This window comes from Brassica napus, chromosome A6 (assembly GCF_020379485.1).
Source record: "Brassica napus cultivar Da-Ae chromosome A6, Da-Ae, whole genome shotgun sequence".
NCBI lineage: Eukaryota > Viridiplantae > Streptophyta > Magnoliopsida > Brassicales > Brassicaceae > Brassica > Brassica napus.
Genome location: NC_063439.1, coordinates 21,814,664 through 21,836,452, shown reverse-complemented (window position 1 = coordinate 21,836,452; position 21,789 = coordinate 21,814,664). Strand labels below are relative to the sequence as shown.

The following is a 21,789-nucleotide window of genomic DNA, read 5'->3' as shown; positions in this document are numbered from 1 at the left end:
AAATTAGTAAGCTAATTTTGTTTCCCTGTTTAATAAGCTAAGTTAGTTAACGGAACAGAAAATATGTATGATGAAGCTACGCGTCTTATTATGGAGAACATTAATTTTGGGAAGGCGACATGCAATACGCACGCATCTTTTATTTTTAGTCACCTAGATCGTGTGTGCACATAAATTATTGAGTACTTACGCAACTTCAAATTCGTCTAATTCTCTATGGTGCATGTGATGAATGTTATTGATATACCATTTTCACGCTTACGTGATTTTTGTAGAAAAATATGGCATAAATTAATGGAACATCATACTAAATAAGTATTAGCGTTTTATAACCAGTAAGTATGTGAAAAATCTATCCAGTTACGTATTTATACTTATAGATTATCCAATTATTTAGTCAAAAAGCTTATCCGACTATTTCATTGTTCTTTTTTTTTTTTTTTTTTTTTTCATTGTTCTACTATCTAATAGTCAATAATCATCCCATATGACTTGGTGTCTACAATATTTATAATATTTGATTGCTAGCTTCTACGTATATATATATATGATTTGTTGTTGTTATACTCATTTCAATATTATAGATGACCAGATTCTATTGCAAAATGAGTTTTCTGCAAGCTTAGCATTATGAGTCATAGGTCTAGTCATGAGACTCGTGGCTAAATAGTTCGGTAAAATTGATTGCGTGCATTTAAAAGGTGGTACATTCTAGCTAATTTTTTTTTTTGTTTGCTAGGACATACTAGCTAGCCTTAGATCATAATAGCATATCAAGTTTTCTATAATGATTTACCAAACTATGTATTGTGTGAGTGACATTGTTGAGAACGTAAGAAAACTGGCTTCATAGCTAAGATCATGTAAATTATATTAGAAAATACTCATAGAATATCTCATCAATAAAAATTAGAATTAAATTGAAAAAGAAAGAAAAATGGAAATTTCAAATAAAATACTTTGAAAACTTCTTAAGAAACTTTCATCACATATATTTCCTTGTGATCGGTTTTATATTTAAATGTCAACTTTATTATATAACTAAATTCTATGAAAATGTCATTATTATTTGGAAAATAGCATGTCAAAGTCTTGCATTAAACTAACTTACGTGTACAATACATGAGTGATACTGTTTTTTTTTATACTACATGAGTGATACTGTTGAAAACTACAATTTCTTTACAAGTTATTTTGAGATGCTTTAACAATATATATATATATATATATATATGTAAAACATAACAAAAAAGGGTAATACATCAGATTAATGTAATTATGTAAAGCTTATATATCTAAAATAATTATCCGAATTTTTGCTAATCCAGGTTGGAAATCTAACTTTGGGTATTTTGGAACTCTTAAGATATATATTTTTGAATAATTTGAGTATATTTATTTTATAGTTTTAAGAGTAAAAAAAAACAAAAGGTAATTCCAATATTATTCTTTTGGCGGATTAGCTGAAAATAAATAAATCGTTCAAAATCTATAGTTAGTTTAACAAATACAATGCATCAACCAAGCGCTCGTAGCTTGGTGGTAAAGGAGGTACAACTGTACTGCCCGCCACCCGGGTTCGAGTCTTGGCCACAACGGATTTAACATCCCTTCTGTTGGGGCATTGGACCCCTTCCAGGAAAATAATTGGGAATGTGGCTGCCCAGATACCAGAGTTATCAAAAAAAAAAAAAAAAATACAATGCATCTTTTGACAGCCAACAATAGTAAATTATTAGTAAGCATAAGGAATTGACCAAAAAAAAAAAAGAAAAAAAGTAAGCATAAGGAACACAATGTAAAAATATAAGCCCGATTAAGCCCACTAAAGGCCCAAAATACCAATAATACTCTTTCTCCCTGTCTACTTTAACCAGCCCATATAAATGCTCAAAAAAACGCGCTTCCTTGGTGATCGCTGTGTGTTTAGACGTCGTAGCTGCGGTGACCACTGTGGCATCGGTTTAGTGCAACCAACATCGGTTAGGTTTGGTCTGGTTCGATTCGGTTCGGCTGAGAGGACACAACCGACTGAAAAAAATTCGGCTTGTTAGAGAAGCAAAAAGACACCGGCTTTCCCGTCTCGAGGCGGAGGAAAAACCCTACGATCTCTCCTCGACCACCGTCTGAGTATTAATTAGAAGATTCGATATCTCGATTTTTAATCTCTGGATAATGAAATAGAGTTTTTTTTTGAAAAGATGTTCGAAGGGCTTGTGCAAAAGCTGTTGTTAGGGTACTTGGGTCGATACATCAAAGACATTCAGAGAGAGCAGCTCAAGATCACTGTTTGGAATGGTATTCACATCTTCACATCTCTGTATTGGATTTGGATGAGATACAAAACAATTTGTGCTTGTAATCTGCTGCAGAGGAAGTCTTGTTGGAGAACGTGGAGCTGATTCTTGAAGCGTTTGACTATTTGCAGCTGCCTATTGCTCTTAAGCAAGGTTTGTGACATTAATGGTTTTTTTTTGTAACAAAGGATGATGCTTTTAATTTTAATTCTTTATTGTTCTTTTCAGGACGTGTTGGGAAATTGAGTATTAAGATTCCATGGAAGAAGATTGGCTGGGAACCTATCATCATTAAGCTTGAAGATGTCTTTATAAGCGCAACACAACGCAGTGATCAAGAGGTGACTTTTTTTTTTTTTAATTTGGTATACAAGACAAGTGTTTGCACTTAACCTTGTTCATGGTTATTGCAGTGGAGTTCAGATGTGGTTGAGAAAAGAGAGTTTGCTGGCAAGAAAGCTAAGCTTGCTGCTGCAGAACTGGCTAAATTGTCCAAGCGTGTCTTCGGTGAGCAATATACTTCCTCTTCTACTAAAATAGTTTGTCTGTAGAGATTGCTCTGCTCCTATGTTACACTTGGCCAACCCACTTCAATTTTTTTTTTTATCTTTTCCAGACAGTCCAGCAGGGAATTATGTTACGTCATATATTGCAGCCAAGGTGAGTCAGGTGAACCCTTAATGTAGGCATCTTAAAATTTTCGTAGTATGTTCGGCCTGATGATGTGTTTTAATTTTTGAGCAACTGTTGATCTTCCTGCTTGTGGATGAGGATACGGCTCGTGTCTTTGCGTCTTTCTACTGTGTTAACTTTCCTTCTTTTATTGGCTTAGGTTCTTGATAGTATTCAACTGTCCATCAAAAACTTTCACATCGTGTACTCTGATGCACAATCTGAATTGGTAAGTCTCCTGCCTCTTCAGCTTATTTGGTTTACTAGAATATAGGCTTGTAATTTCAGTATTCTCCATATACATCGGTAATGTGATGTACTCTTTGTTCATTCGTGAGAGCACAGTTATTTATCTTGTGGGATACAAATTTAGATAGCGTCAAGTTTATCATCTGGATGATGCTAATTTACTTTCAGTCTTTCTTGCGATTCACTAAAGTTACAACTTGAATCATTGTCTGGGTTGTCTACTCTCCCACTTTCATATGTTTGACTGTAAACTGCTGTCTGCAGGAACAAGTTGTATTAGGATTGCGGTTTTCAAGTTTGACAGTTTCGAAGCAAAACCCCATTGGGTAATTTCTTGATAAACCTTCTATGGCACTTAATAAAATGTATTACACTTCGTGGTTGATTCCTTGTCCGTTGATTTACTCTATGGTAAGGGATGTGTCTTAAATTAAATTTTTGAGACAGCAAAGACCATATCCCACTATTCGCAACTGGAATCTTTACTTACTATATTTTCTTCTTTAATACCTATTTCTTCCTTAAACTAATAATTTTGTGGCGTAGTCAAGATCTGTAGTTGATATATGCGCACCCTGATATATCTTGACATGGCGTCTATGTTGAATATCAGAAAACCCGTAGGTAGGATGAGAGGGGGGCAAGTGAATAAACGTGTGGAGGTTGAAGCTTTGGAAATTTATTGCGACAAGTATGAAGGAGACATGGACTTTCTAAGTGTTGATAAAAAAGGAGATTTTGACAAGTGGTGCCAAGCGAAAGTGCTAAGCGATGAATTTGGTTATTTATTGAAGCCAGTCCATGTTTGTGTAACACTATCGGTAATGGAGCTAAAATAGTGTCATTAGTTTTCTGTGTGTTTAACATCTGTCGTTTTCATCAAAGCTTTGTTGCTGCTCCAGGGCGTTGCATGCTTGCTCTAGCTAATTCCTTTTGTGATAAACTAAGGGCATAGTTCCAGGCTGAACTTTTTTATTTATTCGAGTAGTGCAGTTTTGATGACATCCATATCTATCAGTGTTACCAGTAATGATGTGCATTGCGTTTCTGCCAGTTTTATAATTGTTCACTGTCAGCTCCGTATAGATATTATATGTAGTGGAACTATCTGATTAAAGATAGAATATGTATACAGAACAGGCATTGATGTCTACGCGTCAGCTATTACTTGTGCATTTGTGTTCTGTGTGTAAATATGCATTTTGTCTTTTGCCTGATGCATTTCTTTGTATAGGTCAATCGATCTGGAGAGCTTTATGATGATCTACCTCAGTATTCTATCAGCGCTGAGTTGACTGATGTGGTTAGTTCTCAGAAATTCCTGTACTGGGTTATGAGCTAAGATACTCATTCTAACTTCCACTTATGCATAGCAGGTCATGACTCTGAATGAATTTCAGTTGCAGCAGATTCTTATACTGCTAGATTACTTACAAACCAGCCAATTGCGTGAGAGGTAACCTTTCATTTGGGTAGTGATCATTCCCCTACGTTATTATTCGGAGACTTAGCTCTATTATCTGGCACTATGTGACGCTTAGAACTATTGATTAAAGAATAATTTAATGGTTTAGGTATGGGCGGTATCGCCCCTGCTCCAGTTCCTTATCGAGGAAACCACCAGGGTGGCAGAGACTCTGGTGGCGTTATGCCCAAAAATCAATTATTTCTGAAGTACGGAAGAAACTTTGGAAAACTTCATGGAGATTTCTTGGACAGCGAATGTAAGTACTATCTTGACATCTCTTCATGTATACTTTCTAGACATCTTTTTAGATCTTAAGTTAGATGATGGGTAATCACATATCAGTTTGAGTTTCATGGCATAAGTAGAAAAATAATACTGTGATGTATTCAAGCAATCTGCTTAATTTTCAGACTTTTGTTTCGTGAAAAAATACAGGACAATGCGAAGGAGGTATATAAACTATTACAAGATAAAGCTGGATTTCCTTCGCAAAGAACAGGCAAGTATTCTTCGCAAAGGACAGGCAAGTATTTTCTTTTCCTCATCTGATTAGATGTATCTAGCTTTTTCATTATGTTGCTTCTTGTCCTTCTACTTGCTTAACTGCATGAGACTGCCTAACTTAGCCTGTTGAATTCAACATAGAGCGTAGAAAGCCTCATTATCTTTTACATGCTTTAACAAAAATAGGAAGCATAGGTAGTTTGTCACCTCGATTTGTTTTGTTCTTTAATGTACTTCAACATGTATATGGATGGGTAGTGGTAGGTTGAGAAGCACATTGCACATGATATAAGTTCATTGGGAAACATATTATGAGGTGGTTCATCATTTTGCTCTGTTGGTAAGGAGAAGATAATATAGAAGAATATTTGATAAAGACTTAACATTTGTCTGAAAATCTTTTATCGTAAGCACGTGCATCCTTACAAATGGTTTAATCGTTCCATTTCATAGGTAGCTTAAGCAGTGTTGGGGAACTTTTATACTTGCTGGTGTGTTGGAATCAGATGTAGAAATTGCAGAGACTAGGTCTAAGCCTTTGGCTGCATCATACATTTTTAAAAAGAATGAAATTGAAGAAATAATTTGTTTTCTTCTAACATCTATTTTTTTTTCTTTTTTTCTGGTCAAACATCTAATTTTTTTTTCTATAAGAGCTTATCATCAAGGAAATGTAGTTGTTCAGAAATTGCTGCCTGAAAAAATACATAGTTCTCTTTCCTAAACTTTTTGGTGCCTTAGTCCGCATCACATGTTGCCACGGTGCTTTGCGCTATACATAATGTGTAGCCTTTTTAACTTGAAGATGAGTTGATGTGATGCCTGTTTTTCTTGCCAAATTGCTTGTCTTCTAATATGGGTGTCCTTTATGCGTCTGGTTGCAGTCAATCGATGAGGAAATTCTTTTGGGGCTGGAAGAAATGGAGAAGAAGTCTGACATTGATGATATCTTAAGTTATCGGTCTGCAGCAGAAGGTGAGATGCAGGTACGGTAATTTAGGTTGTTGTTGTAGCATTTTATTAAAGAGATGCCAAAGGTTGTTCAGATATCTATCCCCTAGCACTGGCATTTCCTCATCTTCCTTTGGGCTTTGAATCCTATTATGCAGAAAGCTTGTTCAGAATTGGCTGTAAACATGGGAGAAGTTGGTGCCACTGGCACTGAAAAGGAACAGAGTGTCTCTGAAAAGGAACAGAGTGATGATACATCGAATCAGTCGCGTGGGTGGTTGAATTGGTTGTCACGGGGAATGCTCGGTGCCGGAGGCACAGAGGATTCTAGTCAGTTTTCTGGTGTTGTTTCTGATGAAATTGTCAAGGTATCCCGTACCATTATATACCAATGGAGCTTCAAAACTCTGCGGGACATCATAGTAACTCTTCATTTACTGCAGGATATACACGAGGCAACAAAGTTTGACCCTCTTTCTTCATCTCCTAGAATTATAAGTGCAACTGGTCAGATCTGTACGTGCTTCATTAGACTCGACGTGCAAAAAGTTTCTGCTATTTTGCAGCATATAAATGGGTAAGTTACAACTTCTCAATTGCTTCGTCATGATCTCTGATTTAACTGTTCTTCTTTTCATTTGTTCTTTGTCTTATTTAAATTACACAGTCAAGCTATAACAGAGTTGGGCATTTTGGGGGTGATTGTTGAATGCAAGTCTTGGAAAGAATCTACAGCCATCAATGTTTCTGTTATCTCTGGAAGGCTGGTCTATCCTCAAAATGGGAAAGAAATTCTAACCATGAAAGGGGTTTGTGTCTCAATATGCTGTTACTAATACTAATGCTTAACTATTACTAATATCGGAGATCATGAACATATTAGACTAATGCTTACTTAATAAGGTGATATGAACCATCTAGTTGTAACATATGTTCTTTCGTCTCCGTTATTGAAATCTATTTTAGGGCTTTTAACGTTGTTTTCAGTAAAAATATTGAATTAGAATGTTTCATGTCTCAGAGTGATGAACTGGAAATGAAACCGTCATATGGAGTGCGGCTAGATTTGTCTCAAGATCATGATGTTGCATTGTCAGTAAAGGTGAACTAACTGTACATTTGTGGACAAACCCATTGCTTTCTCCAGTCGAGGTCTTTCTTCCGTAGGATTGACTTAATTATAGCTTTTCTCCCTTTTTGTTTCTGTAGGTCACCCTTCAACCACTTGAAGCCGCTTACGATGTAGATTTCTTTCTATCTGTCAGCAATTTTTTCGCTGGTTCAAGAGCCTTCAAACTTCAGCATGAAAGAGTGAGCTCTTATTTCACTAAATCTCCTACATGTTCGTAATGTTTGTCCTGAAAACAAATGAAGTTCTCGACAAACAACAGTTAAGGAAGTATGGTTAAGTGTAAATATAATGTCAGTTTGTGTCCGTGATTTGAATACCGTAGTAATCAAAAGTTTGAAAGTTGATTCTGCTAACTGTGCTGGACATGTGAATGCTATAGATAAATTTTATGAACTGACCAAGCAATTTAATGAAATGATTTGTGGCTATTTTCTATTGTAAATGGTTTCCTCTTGTGACATTATGAATGGTTTCACGAGTTATTTGGTGAAAGATGCCTCACATGGAAAACATATAACATTCTCCTATGTCGCTCAGGTTCTATCATCACTCAATGGCCTTGAAAATGAAACGCGATTAGCGGCTAAAACTGAGTAAGTTTTTTCCTCTGTGGAAACGTAGGTGTAGATTCATATCCTCATTGATTATGGTTCTTATTTGTGCTATGTTTCATAGATACCTCTTATCAAGCCGAAATAAAGTGAAATGGGACTTGGACATAAAAGATCTTACCATATGTTTCCCTGGACGATTGGTTGAATCAGAAAGCTATAATCTGGTATTTCGCATATATAGTCATTTGGTTCCTTGGTTTTTATTATTTTTATCATTCTCAGTATTTATTCTATCGTCTGCGCATTCCGTTGTACAGGTTCTGGTATTGGAATCTCTGTCTATCACATCCAGTAGCACAGATTTTCTTAACCCAAGTCCAAGAATGCAGCCAGGTATAGGGGATGGTTTACAAAGTTCCATTGCAGCCTTGGATGTTTTTCAAGTCAAAGATTTCTATGACCATTTTGAGATCAACATCTGTGACCTTGAGGTATGATATGTATATATATTTTTGTTTTGGAGTTGTATAATCATAGATGTTCTTACAACTGCATCTTGTGCAGATGAGACTGACGAAGATTCAATCTTTACAAGAACTTCCCCTTGTGGAGAAAACATCGGTACTTATAAAGTTAGCGTCTTGTTTAATTCCGGAAGAGTCAGTATTGAACCAATTGGAGGTAATTAAAATTTAATTTCAGTTTCTAAGGTGGCTGTGTACTTTTGTAGAGGCGTCAAAAGTGGAGACCACATTTTGGAATTGATTATTTTGCCGTTTCATTCATTTCAGATTGAAGCTACTCTGTCTACGATCAATGTACATTTTTCTCCGTCAGTATTTGAAGGAGTCATGTCTGTGATTGAATATCTTGATATTCAGGATCGCGGAGCTCAAGATGTTCCGCCTTACCCCGTTTCCATCTTTCGGTTCACCATCAATACCAACTTGGCACTTTTCAGGTTGCACGTCAATCTTGAAAATGAAGGAGTAAATAGCACAATGCTTATTCTTTCTTTACAACACCTTGATCTCTGGTAGGTATTTAATGCTTTTTACAGTATCACTGGCATATTAATCTCCAGCTATTAAGAAAGCATGAATGCAGTGTTTTTGTGTTGTTGTATATCTGTTGTCTGCTTGTTTTTGCCAAGCAGTTGAATATCTTCTCATGCTTCTTATTATACACAAAGTTGGTCTTATGATAACTGTATATCTAGTCTTTTCCTCTCGGTTTTCAGTTGTTAAATATTGTAGAACCTTGGGGTCCTGACAAATTCTCTTGTACAATCGTAATTTTCAGGTATTCACTTACTAAATTTGAAGAGTGGTCGGTCCGTATAAAAGCATTGGAACTGATAGCTCGTTCCTCTAGAGATGCAGCTCATAGTCATATCTTATGTTCATCAGGGGATGTACTCGAGTCGTTCTTTCCCGGCGGACAGGAGATGGATGCTCAAAGTAGCGGTCAAACCAACATTACTGATAACGGCACAACTACTGAAGCTGTTCTCAGCTTAATTTGCAAGGTCTCCCGAAGTAAAAATTCTGTTTCTCACAAGTATACAATCAATTGGACGGGCGCTGAACTCCATTGCTACCCATACATATTTGGTTTGCTGACAAGTTTTTTGGACAAGATAACTTCCTATAAGATCTCTTCTGCGGATACGTATCCATCTAGCCTTCCTGCAGACACAAATACTCCAACAGAAATTCCTCGGCTTGGGTTTGAACGGTTTGGATTCTCAAACTTCATTGAAAATAGATCTTGTGGCTCCATTCCTCTGGACAAATATCCATTTATGACCATTTACAATTCTGGTTCTCTTGGTACCCTAGATAGTTCTCTTTGTTATTCTTCTTCTGACTGGAGGAAGTCATTTAAGCTAAAGAATAAAAAGGATGGGACAGACATAGGTCTGAACTGCGAATGTGAGAGCTGTACTTTGCAACAAAACTGTGATTGTCCTCTAAATGAGCTTTCGTTCTCCAGAGGTCTTAGCCAGACCAGTCTCTTTATAGTTGATGTGCATGTCTCCAACACCAATGTGCATTTCCATGATTCTTCGAGTGTTTTTGGGACTATTATACTGCCAGTATCCAGATACGTGCTTACCATTTCAGACGATTGTTTTGATTTGGTTGCCACTGCCGAAGACTTGATGCTGGAGTCATCATTGTTCACCAACTATTTTGGCGGATTTCTTTGGAGAGCTTCATTAACAGATGTCTCGCCGGTCTTGAACCTACGTGTAAGGAAGAGGAATTTGGAGTCTTCTGGTTCTGAGCTTGAAGTGAGTATTGGTATTCAACACACATGCTGCATTTTGCAACCGGAATATCTGGCCATTATAATTGGATACTTCACGCTTCCTGATTGGACTTCAAAGTCAGGCCTCCAGTCATTGCCACAAGCTACTGAGTGCACTAAGGCTCATTCTGAGCTTGCCATTACTTATAAAATTGAGATTCTGGACTCCACTGTGATTCTTCCTGTAGAAAATGACGACTGCCGGCAACTGAAAGTTGATTTACAAGAGTTATATATGAGCTTTATTCTAGAGTGTGCTTTGAGCAATGTGGTGCAGCACATACCGGAGGAATGTGTTATTCCACGTAATCAAGTAGCAAGGCGAACCGATTGTATAAACATATTTGGGCGGGACTTGTCGCTATCATTGCTTCTTTCGGAGAATGGCATATCAACATTCAAGAAGGATTCCGTGTGCAGAAGTATCACTCTGGCTGCCAGATTTATTGCTGACGCATGGATTAGATTACCTTGTGATCACGATTCATTATCAGATATGGCATGTGTTATGTCAAGGGTTGAAGTTTGTGAAATCGTTGCAGATGGTAGGTGGTGTTGCCCATCATGTTAACTTTTACTCTTCGTCTCTTCCTAGAGTGATAACGTATTTTCAAGTGATGCATAAATAATAATTTTTTTTTTGCAGATTCAGATTCCTTGGATGGGTTTAAGGCATTTCTTGATGTGGTTGATCAGCTTTCTTTAGTTGGTGAGGAATCAAATCTTTTCGTGTCTGATGTTCCCCAGTTTCTTGATACGAAGATGCGTCTAAAGCAGGAGCCGGCAGTTGCACCCCTTGAATCCCTCGCTAACTTTCTAAAATTCAGATTTTTTGTCAATCTTTTGATGATAAAACTGCATCGGAAAGATCTTGGAACACTGCTGTCCCAACCGGTGCTCCAGGCTGATTTGAAATTTGTTTGCTCTGGGGACCTTGAAAATAATTTTCCTACGAGCTTGGATGTTCAATGTTTCGAAATTGGGCTTTATTCATTGCTGAGCTCAGTCATGTTAGCTAGATGCACCGATGCAAATGGGGGTCCTTCAGCGCTTAAAGTCAGATTTATGGCAGAGGTCGAAAATGAATATAAACTCTGTTTTTCTATCCCATCCCTGGACATCTGGTTACACTCTTCTGATTGGATTGAAGTTATTGAGCTTCTTACATCTTTTTCCCAGAAACTGGAAGACAGTAACTTAGATATGCATGATTCGATTGAAGGGGTAAGGAATGCTTGTGACAATACAGATGGGGTTTTGAGCGTGCAATCTGGGGTATCAGAGAACCCTTGTGAGGTTATGGCATTTGCTGCAAGATCAGAGATTATTGGCGTCACGATTTATTTTCCTCTCTGCATAAGCGACACAGAATTTCCAGGGTTCATGGCAGCTGACATTCACGAGAGATCTGAGGAAGAGCATATCAAAACCTTAAAAGGGAGATACTGTAAATATGTCTCTGTCACTGCACTTAGTAGGAGCGGTGAACTCTCTATTCTTGGGAGAGATGTTAAACTGAGCAATAAGATTGAAAAGCTCAATGGTATTCTTGCAATATCCGGGATTGATACTGTCAGGTCTTGCTCTCTATTTGGGGCGTCACAACTACTTGTAGAAACTAGTATTCAGATGGATAAGAAGAAAATCATGAGCATAGATGTTGGGGTACTGTCTGACAATGTAGAGATGCATGCATCTCATCAAGTATTATCTTTCTGGAACGGAGTTACATTTGATGCACCTGAGACGCCATCTTCACCAAGTTTTCAAGGAATCATAAGTATGAAATTCCAGATAAGAGAAGCGTCTCTTCTTTTATCAGATGGAAGGGTACGCTTGTGGTTTATATTCTGATACTTTTCTGTCAATATTATTTAACTTGGCCTATGTGTATGTCATTGTTACTGTGTTGCCAACTCTTTGTGCCATAATCCATGTCCTTGTTCGTCCTCACATGTTCGTTTTGTTTACTTGATTTCTGCATGCTGATTTAATGTTTTATGTACACACTGCATAACTGATCTCAGTTCATCAAGTGCTGCGTTTGCATATTATTTGTTCATGCCTTTTACTGTATGTGCTTGTTCTTCGTGATCAATTAATGTCTGCTTATGAACCTGATGGTACTTTTTCGCTGATGAGAAACTTAGTTTGATGAGTGTTGCAAATTCATCTGGGATCCGCTTTCTAAAGCATGTTTTTTTCTCCATGATTGTCTGTGAGCTCACCAGCTATAGCTATTGCACTGTTTATGCAATACTTCAGCTACTTCTGCTAACACTTCTCTTGTGTCTTGACTTTCATGCAGTGGGGATGTAGCGGTCGGCTTCTTGAAGTTATTGTGAGAAACTTTCTCCTGCAAGCTAATCTTACCGAAAATAATGTGGAGAGTTTGATTTCATGTGACCTTGAAGTGAATTATAATAATATGCACAAGGTATGAGGCAGAAACAGAATCCTCCTGTCCTTTGTATTTTTGTTTTGGTAGTATGCTGATAAGCACCCTTGAATTTATGCTGAAGGTATTGTGGGAGCCTTTTATTGAGCCCTGGAATTTTGATATTAAATTATCCAGAAAATTCGAGGCAAATGCTTTGCTGAACAACGCTGGACTTACTGAAGTAATTGTTGCATCATCAAATCAGCTCAATGTGAACTTAACGGAATCTCTTTTTGAGGTAAGATGAGTTATAGTTTGTTGCCCGTTAACTTTTTGTGTAGTAATTCTCCAGATATGTTCATTTTTTCCTTTTTCGTTGAAGTGCATTTTCAGGATAACTGAGATGTTGAACACTTTGGAACTGATGGAAACAGATGATGTTCCTGACGATAAGAGGTTGTCAGTTCACTGCACCGAGAGTACCAATACAGAACGATATTCTCCCTATGTACTTCAAAATTTAACTTCTCTTCCTTTGGGGTTCGAAGTTTTCCAAGGACGTAATTCACATTTGCTCAATATGTCAGCTCCGGTGGCTCAGAATATTGTGCAACCCGGTTCCTCTGTTCCCATATATCTCGATAATAGTGACACACTACTTATCCCTGATAGACGTCGAAGTCATTTTGGTTGTTTTAGCTGCGAATCTGGTGATGCCACACACCATTATATGAAGGTCCAACTTGATGGAACATCTTTTGCTTCTCCTCCTCATTCAATGGATCGAATTGGCCTTTCCTATTTTGAGGTTGATTTTTCCAAAACATCCAAGTCTAGTAATAATGTTGGGAAAGCAAGTAAATCTGGTTCTAGAAACAGCTTTGTTGTTCCTGTTGTGTTTGAGGTTTCATTGCATCAGCAGAGCAAGTTGATACGAGTATACTCAACAGTACGTATGACTTCATTACAATTGATATGCTTAATTTTTCTTATAAATGTTGATTCTGTGTATGATCTTTCCCTTTTTCAGGTAATAATTTTGAACTCCACCTCCATGCCTTTGGAACTTCGCTTTGATATTCCATTTGGCGTCTCTCCGAAGGTTATTGAATTTTAATATGCTAATTTGTTCTATACGTGCCAGACTTTTGTTTGAAATGGGATCATGTCCAGCTGAAGGGTTCATAATATTTATATGTCCATGCTTGTTATCATAAATTCAGTCGGCTAGAGTCGTAGTGTTTAGATTTATCTCATTTCTTTTCTTGCATTAAGGGTTGTTAAGTAAATAAGCTAAGGGAATAAGAGGGCATAGGAGAATTGATTTGGGATTTGCTTGAACGGCAATGCTGTTGGACAAGTCAACAAGGATCTAGGTTCCTTGTTAAAGAGCTATCTCTGTTTCTGTTTTTCAGTTCTATTTCTCTAAAACCTTGTGTCATTCTATTTCAGATTCTCGATCCAATCTTTCCTGGTCAAGAATTTCCACTGCCTCTACACTTGGCTAAATCTGGTCGTCTGCGGTGGCGTCCCCTGGGAGATTCTTTTTTGTGGAGTGAAGCTCATAGCATCTCTAAAGTTCTTTCTCAAGATAGCAGGATAGGATTTCGCCGATCATTTGCCTGTTATCCATGTCACCCTAGCCATGAACCATTTCGGTGTTGCATATCTGTTGAGAGCTCTAGCCTGCCAGCATCATTTGGCCGGGAGTTGCACGATATTGACCAATCAAGGGAGCAATTCATTCATCAAGTGACTTTAAGTACTCCATTTGTTGTGAGCAGCTGTCTTCCAGAACCAATATCACTTTCTATAGAAAGTGGTGGCATCACCCAGACTGCATCCCTTTCTGAGGTTTGCGAGATATTTCCATACAATTTCCTTCTGAAAATAGAGTTGAATTGTGTCTTTGTATTGTTATTGTGGTATTTTTTATGTGACGAGAAAATGTATCTTTTTAGGGGGAGACTCCGTTCTATCATATTGATCCTTCACATGACCTGGTCCTTGAGTTCAAATTAAATGGCTCTAGATCATCATCTTTAAAGTTTCCACGCTCAGAAACTTTTAGCACGTTGGCTAAGTTCAGTGGAGGGAAGTTCTCTCAGACTGAAACTCTTTGCTTTGATTCATACCCCGATGGTGGTAAGGTTTATCATTTTATATTTTAGAGTTGGCTATTCATTTTGAGCCATTTTTGATAAAAATATTTTTTGTCTTATAGGCTCCGTTTATGTATCTTGTGAGAAAACAATGGATGTAACATGTGGGGCACGGGAAGTATTCATCTTTGTCCCATTTCTATTGTATAACTGCACTGGGACTCCTCTGATTGTTTCGGACTGCACCAATGAAGCCAAAGCTTACAGCGTAATTCCATCCTGCTACAACCTTGTTGAGCAACATTTTGTTCAGAGTCAAAAAGTTGGTCTTGGCATTTTGACTTCTGATAAAGATTTGCTAGATAAATTTCCAAATGCGGATTCCCCTTCTAGTCCTTCTTCATCGGAGTGCAGCAATACTACATCCAGTATTGAGAGATTTCTGGATAGACATGCGACTCCATCGACTCGGCAAGTCCCTTTAGCATATCCAAAAGACTCGGCAACTGTTCGCAAGCGAAGTCTTTCTTCAAAAAGTCTAAGGGAGGTGTGCTTCCAAGGTAATGAGCCTGGCAAAGTAAAGGCATGCATTTATTCACCGTGCCCTATTTCCAGAGCCAGTGACAGCAGTATCCGTGTCAAAAAGGACCTGCCAGGGTCAGATAATTCAGATAGCCCACACTCTCTGTGGTCTGCTCCATTTCCTCTTGTTCCACCTGGTGGTTCAACAAATATAGTTGTCCCACAACCACATCCTGGTGAATCATCTTTGTTATCTGTTACGTGTTCTATTCTTGGTGGTGCATTGGCAGGGAGAACGCAAGCAATTACTTTCCAACCACGGTAAAAGATAGTTCCACCAAATTTTCTATATTCTCCTGTATTATTTTCCTTACGTATCCATGAAAAATATTCCCATGTTGCAGATACATCATCTGTAACTCATGCAGCCGGAACTTGTGCTACAAGCAGAAGGGGACCAATTTAGTTTCTCAATTGGCTGTTGGACAGCATTCTCAGCTTCAGTGGGCAGATACTACAAGGTTAGTTTTTTACTTATTTAAAACAACATTATTTCTGGTATTAAGGAGTGGTTTTCTTGATATCTGTGCATTCAATTTTCCATTTGTCATCTTATATAAAAGTAGTTCAAGTAGTTCTCATATTGCGCTTCTTATTGATGTAGCTGTTTATGCTTGAATTCTGGTTGATTTTCTTTGGGTTATAATTTTATTTTTATGCCTGCTTTCCTGTTAACTTGGCTGGAAATGGAACTCATTTGAAAATGTTGTTACTTTTTATACCTGTACAGTCAAAAGATTTTTACATGTACGCCACTTACTTTTCTATATGAACAGGGAATTACTAGTTTCAATCCGTCTAAATGAGCCTGGATGGCAATGGTCAGGCGGCTTCTTGCCAGATCATTTAGGTGATACTCAACTGAAGATTTGGAACTATGTTAATAAAGCTTTCAACATGGTGCGGGTGGAAGTTCAGAATGCCAATATGTCAAGCGGAGATGAAAAGCTTCTAGGGAGTGTCCATGGAAATGTCGGGACAAACTTTATTCTATTATCAGATGATGACATGGGCTATATGCCTTACAGGATTGATAATTTCTCGAATGAGGTCAGTTATGCTATAATTGATGGTTATACAAATCCAGCTAAATAGCTTTGGTAATTACTCTATAGTTCACAGTTAGTTGTACTTGATTTCTTATGGTATCTACTGTGTGAGTTATGCTAGTAGTTATGTCTTTACTGGAGCATGTAAATTTGGGACCCAAGTGAAATTGTTGGTAAAAATAGAAATATTAGGAAACAGGAAAGTAATATAGGGGCACTAGAAAACTCGCTTCTGAATGACTTAAGTATAATATCATATTGATTTTGAAACCCTTGGTTACTCGTACAAGGAACTGAATTTTGCTTTATTTTTCTGTGATGGTAGAGGCTGAGGGTTTATCAACAAAAATGTGAAACTTTTGATACCATAGTTCATCCTTACACGTCTTGCCCATATGCTTGGGATGAACCGTGTTACCCTCATCGTTTGACCATTGAGGTATGGTGATACATCTCCGCTTCTAACAATTCAGCCATTCGTGACCTGTTGACGTTTCTCTTTTTTCGTTGTCTTTTTTTCTTTCTCTCACGTGTTTCCTCTTATTGACGAATATAGGTGCCTGGAGATCGTGTTATAGGCTCTTATGCATTTGAGATAACTAGACAACCTATTACAGTGCACTTGCGCTCCACCCCTGAGGTATATATCACAAACCGCTTAGTCATTTTCTATTTCTGGCATAGAAAAGGATCTTCAGCATGCTTTTTTGAGCACCAGTTATGAGCAGAAAAAATCTAGCCTATCCCTCATTAGTGAAAATTGGGAAAAAATTCGCATGAAATTTGTCTAGAGTCAGATTTTAGACAAATAAATGAGTGATGGCTCTGAAGTTACAATGACAAGTTAATAGCTTGAAAATAAAACCATATAACAGAATTAAACTTCGTCCTTCTTTTCACACCTAGTTAACTGTTTCATTTGACGTGCTTCAGAAACCTGAAAGGACATTGCTGCTATCTATCTGTGCTGAAGGAGCTACAAAGGTACACTTTTTTTCTGATGCCAATGTCTTCTATTTAACCAACTCTCTGAGGACGCAGATGTCTTTTCTGTATATTGTTAATGCAACTTGTCCATTTTCGTCTGTTTTAGGTTTTCAGAATTGTAGATTCAGGCCATCACACCATGAAAGATATAAAGGAAACGTTTAACTCTAAATTCCATGAGAAGGGAAAGCAAAAGCTTCAAACGGATAATATCATCCGTTACACTGAGAAGTTCTTGCTTGTCCTGCCAAGCATTGGTATTTCTTTGGTTAATTCTCATCCACAGGTAACCATCCCCGGAAAATATAAAGCTAAGCACCTGTATATTACATCATAAGACTCTTATAACACTCCATAATGCTTCCTCACAGGAACTGGTTTACGCTTGTGCGTCAAATGTTGTGTTTGATCTGAGTCAAAGTGTAGATCAGCAGAAGCTTTCCTTTCATATATCTTCATTACAGATAGACAACCCACTTCACAATTCTTCGTATCCTGTCATATTGTCATTCAATGATGACCACAGAAGCATTCCTATCGATTGGGGTATTAAGGATAAAGCAAGATTTTTTGAATCTGTTGAGCAACTTAGGAGTAATACCCGTGATGTTGTACTCTACATTGGCTTAGCAAAGTGGCGGAAGAAAGATGTTTCATTAGTTTCTTTCGAGTACATAAATATAAGGTATGATTAATGGTATAATTTTCTTTCGTAACCACAGACATCATTGTATTATATACATTTTGGTTAACAAATCTCCGTTTCTCTTTAAACAAATGCAGGATTGGTGAATTTGGACTTGAGCTCGAGCTACAAACACTACTATCCTTGTTGGAGTTCGTAAAAGCAGTGCTTCCTAATTCTCAGGCTAGGCTCTTGCCTCTCTCAGATCCAACAGTACATCCTCTGATTTATGACACTGGTTCCAAAGAAATAAGTTTGGACGATGCTCCACCACATGCAAGAAACATTCCTGTATTTAACAAAAGCCAGAGAAGCACTGTATCTCTACCTATAGTGGTTCCGATAGGAGCTCCTTGGCAGCATATTCACTTGTTGGCTCGAAGACACAGGAAACTTTATGTTGAAACATTCGACTTAACTCCTATTAAGTTTACATTAAGGTGAGCTAGAAATTGTTCTGTCAAGAGATATATACTTTTTGTATCCTATCTACATGTAGATTCACATGGGTCCTCTCTGTATTGACAGCTTCTGCAGTGCTCCCTGGATGCTTAGGAATGGCATTCTTACTTCAGGGGAGTCCCTTATCCATGTATGTACCTTCACTATTCTTGAAGCATTCATTAGATATATTGCATAAATATGATACTGCTTACATTCAATGAATAAATGATTTGTTACGTTAGGTTTTTAAGTTTGATAGACTTTTCTTTCACGCTGGGACCTGATAGGCTATAAATAGTGGGAATGAAGAACATACTATTGGTCTTTGAATTAATTCTCTAGTTAAGAGCTTTTATGGCTTTGAGAGAGGTTAGGGACTTGAAAACAAACCTTTTGTAGTTTCTCCTCCTCTCCTTGGATCTGGTTAAATATAATAAAATGTTAAATCATTATTGCATTTTAGAATGCCCTGCTATAATTCTTGATTAAATTATGTTGTGTTTAATGCCTAACTGAATCATTATGATCCGATTCCAGAGAGGTCTTATGGCTCTTGCCGATGTCGAGGGTGCTCGAATACATCTCAAGCAATTGACAATTGCTCATCACATGACTAGTTGGGAATCATTTCAGGAGATCCTTGTTGGGCACTATACCCGTCAAATTCTTCATGAGATGTACAAGGTAAGAACTGGGAAACACCAGTTTCGTTTGCTGTTTCTATTTATTGAGTTGCTGTAGCTTGTAGCAGTCATAGTATTCAATTATTAACGCAGGTGTTTGGCTCTGCTGGCGTTATTGGTAATCCCATGGGGTTTGCGAGGAATGTTGCGGTTGGAATCAAAGATTTCCTGTCTGCTCCCAGCAGGAGTGTCTCAAAAGTGATAATTCTTTTCATGTTACTTAAACGTTTTTCCTTTAATGTGTCTTGTTTTGTTACTTCTGGCGTATATTCTAAACTAGTTTTACTTGAACAGAGCCCCGCAGGAATTATTCAAGGAATGGCACATGGAACAACGAGTCTCTTGAGTAGCACTGTTTATGCTTTAAGTGACGCTGCCACTCAATTTAGTAAAGCTGCACACAAGGTACCACGCATTTGTTTTCTCAAAATCTATATTGCAGTCGCAACCTTTAAGCAAAACTCACAGAATTTTTAATTTGTTGCAGGGTATTGTTGCATTTACCTTCAGTGAACATGACGTTGCAAGGATGGAAAAGCAGCAATTGGGCGAAGGATCACGTAGCAAAGGAGTTATAGGTGAAGTGTTTGAGGTATATCTCATTTACCCTTTGATCTTGCATAAAGAATTAAGCATGCTTGTAGTGGCTTTTAAAAAGCAGCCGAACTGTTTCTTTCAATTTCTTTTGATAACAATTTGTTATCGATGAGATGAAATCATCGTTGGTTTGAACTGTACTTAAAGAGAGTTCATCACAATGTTCATAACAGGGACTCACTGGTCTCCTTCAATCACCTATAAGAGGAGCTGAGAAATATGGTCTTCCAGGCGTCATATCAGGTACTTCAGCGAGCACCATCACCAAAGTCATTTTGTGTTTAGCTAAGTAATTTCATGCATGTTAATTGTGGGTGACTCTAAATGGTTCAGGAATGGCTTTGGGGATTACTGGAGTTGTGGCCAGACCAGCGGCTAGTATCCTTGAGGTAACTGGAAAAACCGCACAGAGTATCAGAAACCGAAGCCGGATTCATAACATAAGATTCCAAAGGCATAGGCTTCGCCTTCCCAGGCCTCTGAGCAGAGAACAACCTCTAAGGCCTTACTCATGGGAAGAAGCGGTCGGGACAGCAGTACTTACGGAGTTTGGAGATGCCCTGAAGTTCAAAGGCGAGACGCTGGTCAAATGCAAAGCACTCAAGCAAGAAGGAGCTTTCGTTGTAATCACAGGGAGACTGGTATTGGTTCTAAGCAGCCCCAGCTTGGTAGATTTTGGCAAACCGGGATTCCTCGGAGTTCCAATAGATTTGGTGTGGAATATCGAAAGAGAGATCGGTTTGGAGAGCGTGATACACACAGACTGCAGCGGCGGAGTTGTCCGCATCATAGGAAGCAATTCAGATGGTGTATGGAACTGGAGACAGAACCAGCAAAAGAAGAGTAGTCCGAGCAGGAAACGATGGAACGATGCTTCAGCTCAGCCGCTTCTCCAGACCAACTTAGAGTTTACATCCGAGGAAGAAGCAGAAGAGTTGCTGAGTGTGTTGTTATCCACTATTGAAACTGGGAAAAGCAGGAGCTGGCATAGTCAGTTTGTTTTAAGTAGAAGCAACATTAGTTAAACCAGAAGTTGCTTAACCGAGTGAATAGAATACAGAACTTGGACACTGTACATGAGAGAGGTTTTGTAAAACTATAAGCAACGGTCTTTAGGTCTAACTCGCTGCAGCTGTGTTTTGGGCCTTTTGGCTATAAATGCACCATTTTTAGTTGTGGGTGTGAATTTCAATATTTTTGAAAATTTCGTTGTGTTGCTAACTGCTTTGTTATTTTTTAAGACAATATTTTCATTGTTAAATGCAAAAACTAATAATAAAATATTATAGAGATTATCTCATAGAATTATGTTATATTTTAAATCAGTCTAAATTTAAAATGAATTTATGATTAAGTTAACAAGCTGATAAAATTAATAAATTCATTATTTATTTGGGTTGATTTGAAATATAATATAACTAAGTGTTTGGTTCATACATGCATACATAATTATCTTAGAAATCTTTATTAATACATAAACATTAATTCAAAAATTAGCATGTTAAACTATTATTTATGTTCTCAAAAAATTAAATTAAACATTAAATTATTTATATATAACAAAGTTGTTTTGATAAATCCATATGATTTTTATTGCATTTGAAAAAATAGAAACACAAACGAAATATATTTTTGGAAAATTCTTATACACTCGATATTCATTATGTTTTCTTTTTGTTTTTTTATTCATCAATTATTAAAATTTTCAACTTCGTCTTTGTTTTGAGAAAAGACAATCTAATGTTTCTTAACATATGACCTTCAATTTCATTAATATTCATCAGAAAACATAGACTATATGAAATTGCCAACATCTCGTCTTAAATGATGAAAACATTTTGGTGGCAAATCAAAGATTTCTCTGAGTAACGAAATGTTTGTCTTTTCATACCGGTAGTAAAATTAAATATAAAAATTTGATTATTTAAATATTTCAACTATTTATAAAATGGTTTAGTAATATTTCAAAGTTTAATTTTTTACTGATTAGGGATGTATAAAAAAGTGAATTATATTGATTTTAATAATTAATAATAGTAAATAAAATAAAATAAATCTGAAGATAATTGATTTTGAACTTCTATGATAGAAACAATATTCTTTTACGATAACAACACAATATATGTAGGAATTATATATA

The 21,789-nt window shown here is 37.2% G+C and overlaps 1 protein-coding gene across 2 annotated transcripts; it reads left to right on the top strand.

Annotated features, from left to right (window-relative positions):
* The first annotated feature begins 1,953 nt into the window (after positions 1-1,953).
* On the top strand, positions 1,954-20,944 carry LOC106348493. 2 transcript variants are annotated; one of them, XM_022687670.2, is made up of 47 exons: positions 1,954-2,298; positions 2,373-2,450; positions 2,526-2,638; positions 2,711-2,804; positions 2,914-2,957; positions 3,130-3,198; positions 3,483-3,544; positions 3,832-4,039; positions 4,453-4,521; positions 4,595-4,674; positions 4,793-4,942; positions 5,122-5,209; positions 6,075-6,176; positions 6,300-6,509; positions 6,585-6,718; positions 6,809-6,950; positions 7,163-7,243; positions 7,351-7,452; positions 7,811-7,866; positions 7,949-8,051; positions 8,145-8,318; positions 8,392-8,508; positions 8,619-8,863; positions 9,130-10,685; positions 10,787-11,970; positions 12,449-12,577; positions 12,663-12,818; positions 12,903-13,469; positions 13,551-13,622; positions 13,973-14,374; positions 14,482-14,665; positions 14,745-15,465; positions 15,549-15,665; positions 15,981-16,254; positions 16,579-16,692; positions 16,810-16,893; positions 17,187-17,237; positions 17,347-17,526; positions 17,612-17,925; positions 18,024-18,365; positions 18,454-18,517; positions 18,907-19,053; positions 19,146-19,250; positions 19,347-19,457; positions 19,540-19,644; positions 19,823-19,892; positions 19,983-20,944. In XM_022687670.2, exons 1-47 carry the CDS (start codon positions 2,202-2,204, stop codon positions 20,672-20,674), a joined length of 10,359 nt encoding a protein of 3,452 aa, XP_022543391.2. In that variant the 5' UTR covers positions 1,954-2,201; the 3' UTR covers positions 20,675-20,944. The 2 variants fall into 2 exon arrangements, with proteins under 2 accessions (XP_022543391.2, XP_048591068.1); XM_048735111.1 differs by having other exon boundaries at positions 2,914-2,966.
* Positions 20,945-21,789: the final 845 nt, after the last annotated feature.

Coding starts and splice junctions, on each gene's coding strand:
- LOC106348493 (XM_048735111.1), top strand. CDS start 2,202: ATGTTCGAAGGGCTTGTGCAAAAGCTGTTGTTAGGGTACTTGGGTCGA. Junction 11,971..12,448: donor TTCTTTTATCAGATGGAAGG/GTACGCTTGTGG, acceptor ACTTTCATGCAG/TGGGGATGTAGCGGTCGGCT. Junction 15,466..15,548: donor GCAATTACTTTCCAACCACG/GTAAAAGATAGT, acceptor CCCATGTTGCAG/ATACATCATCTGTAACTCAT.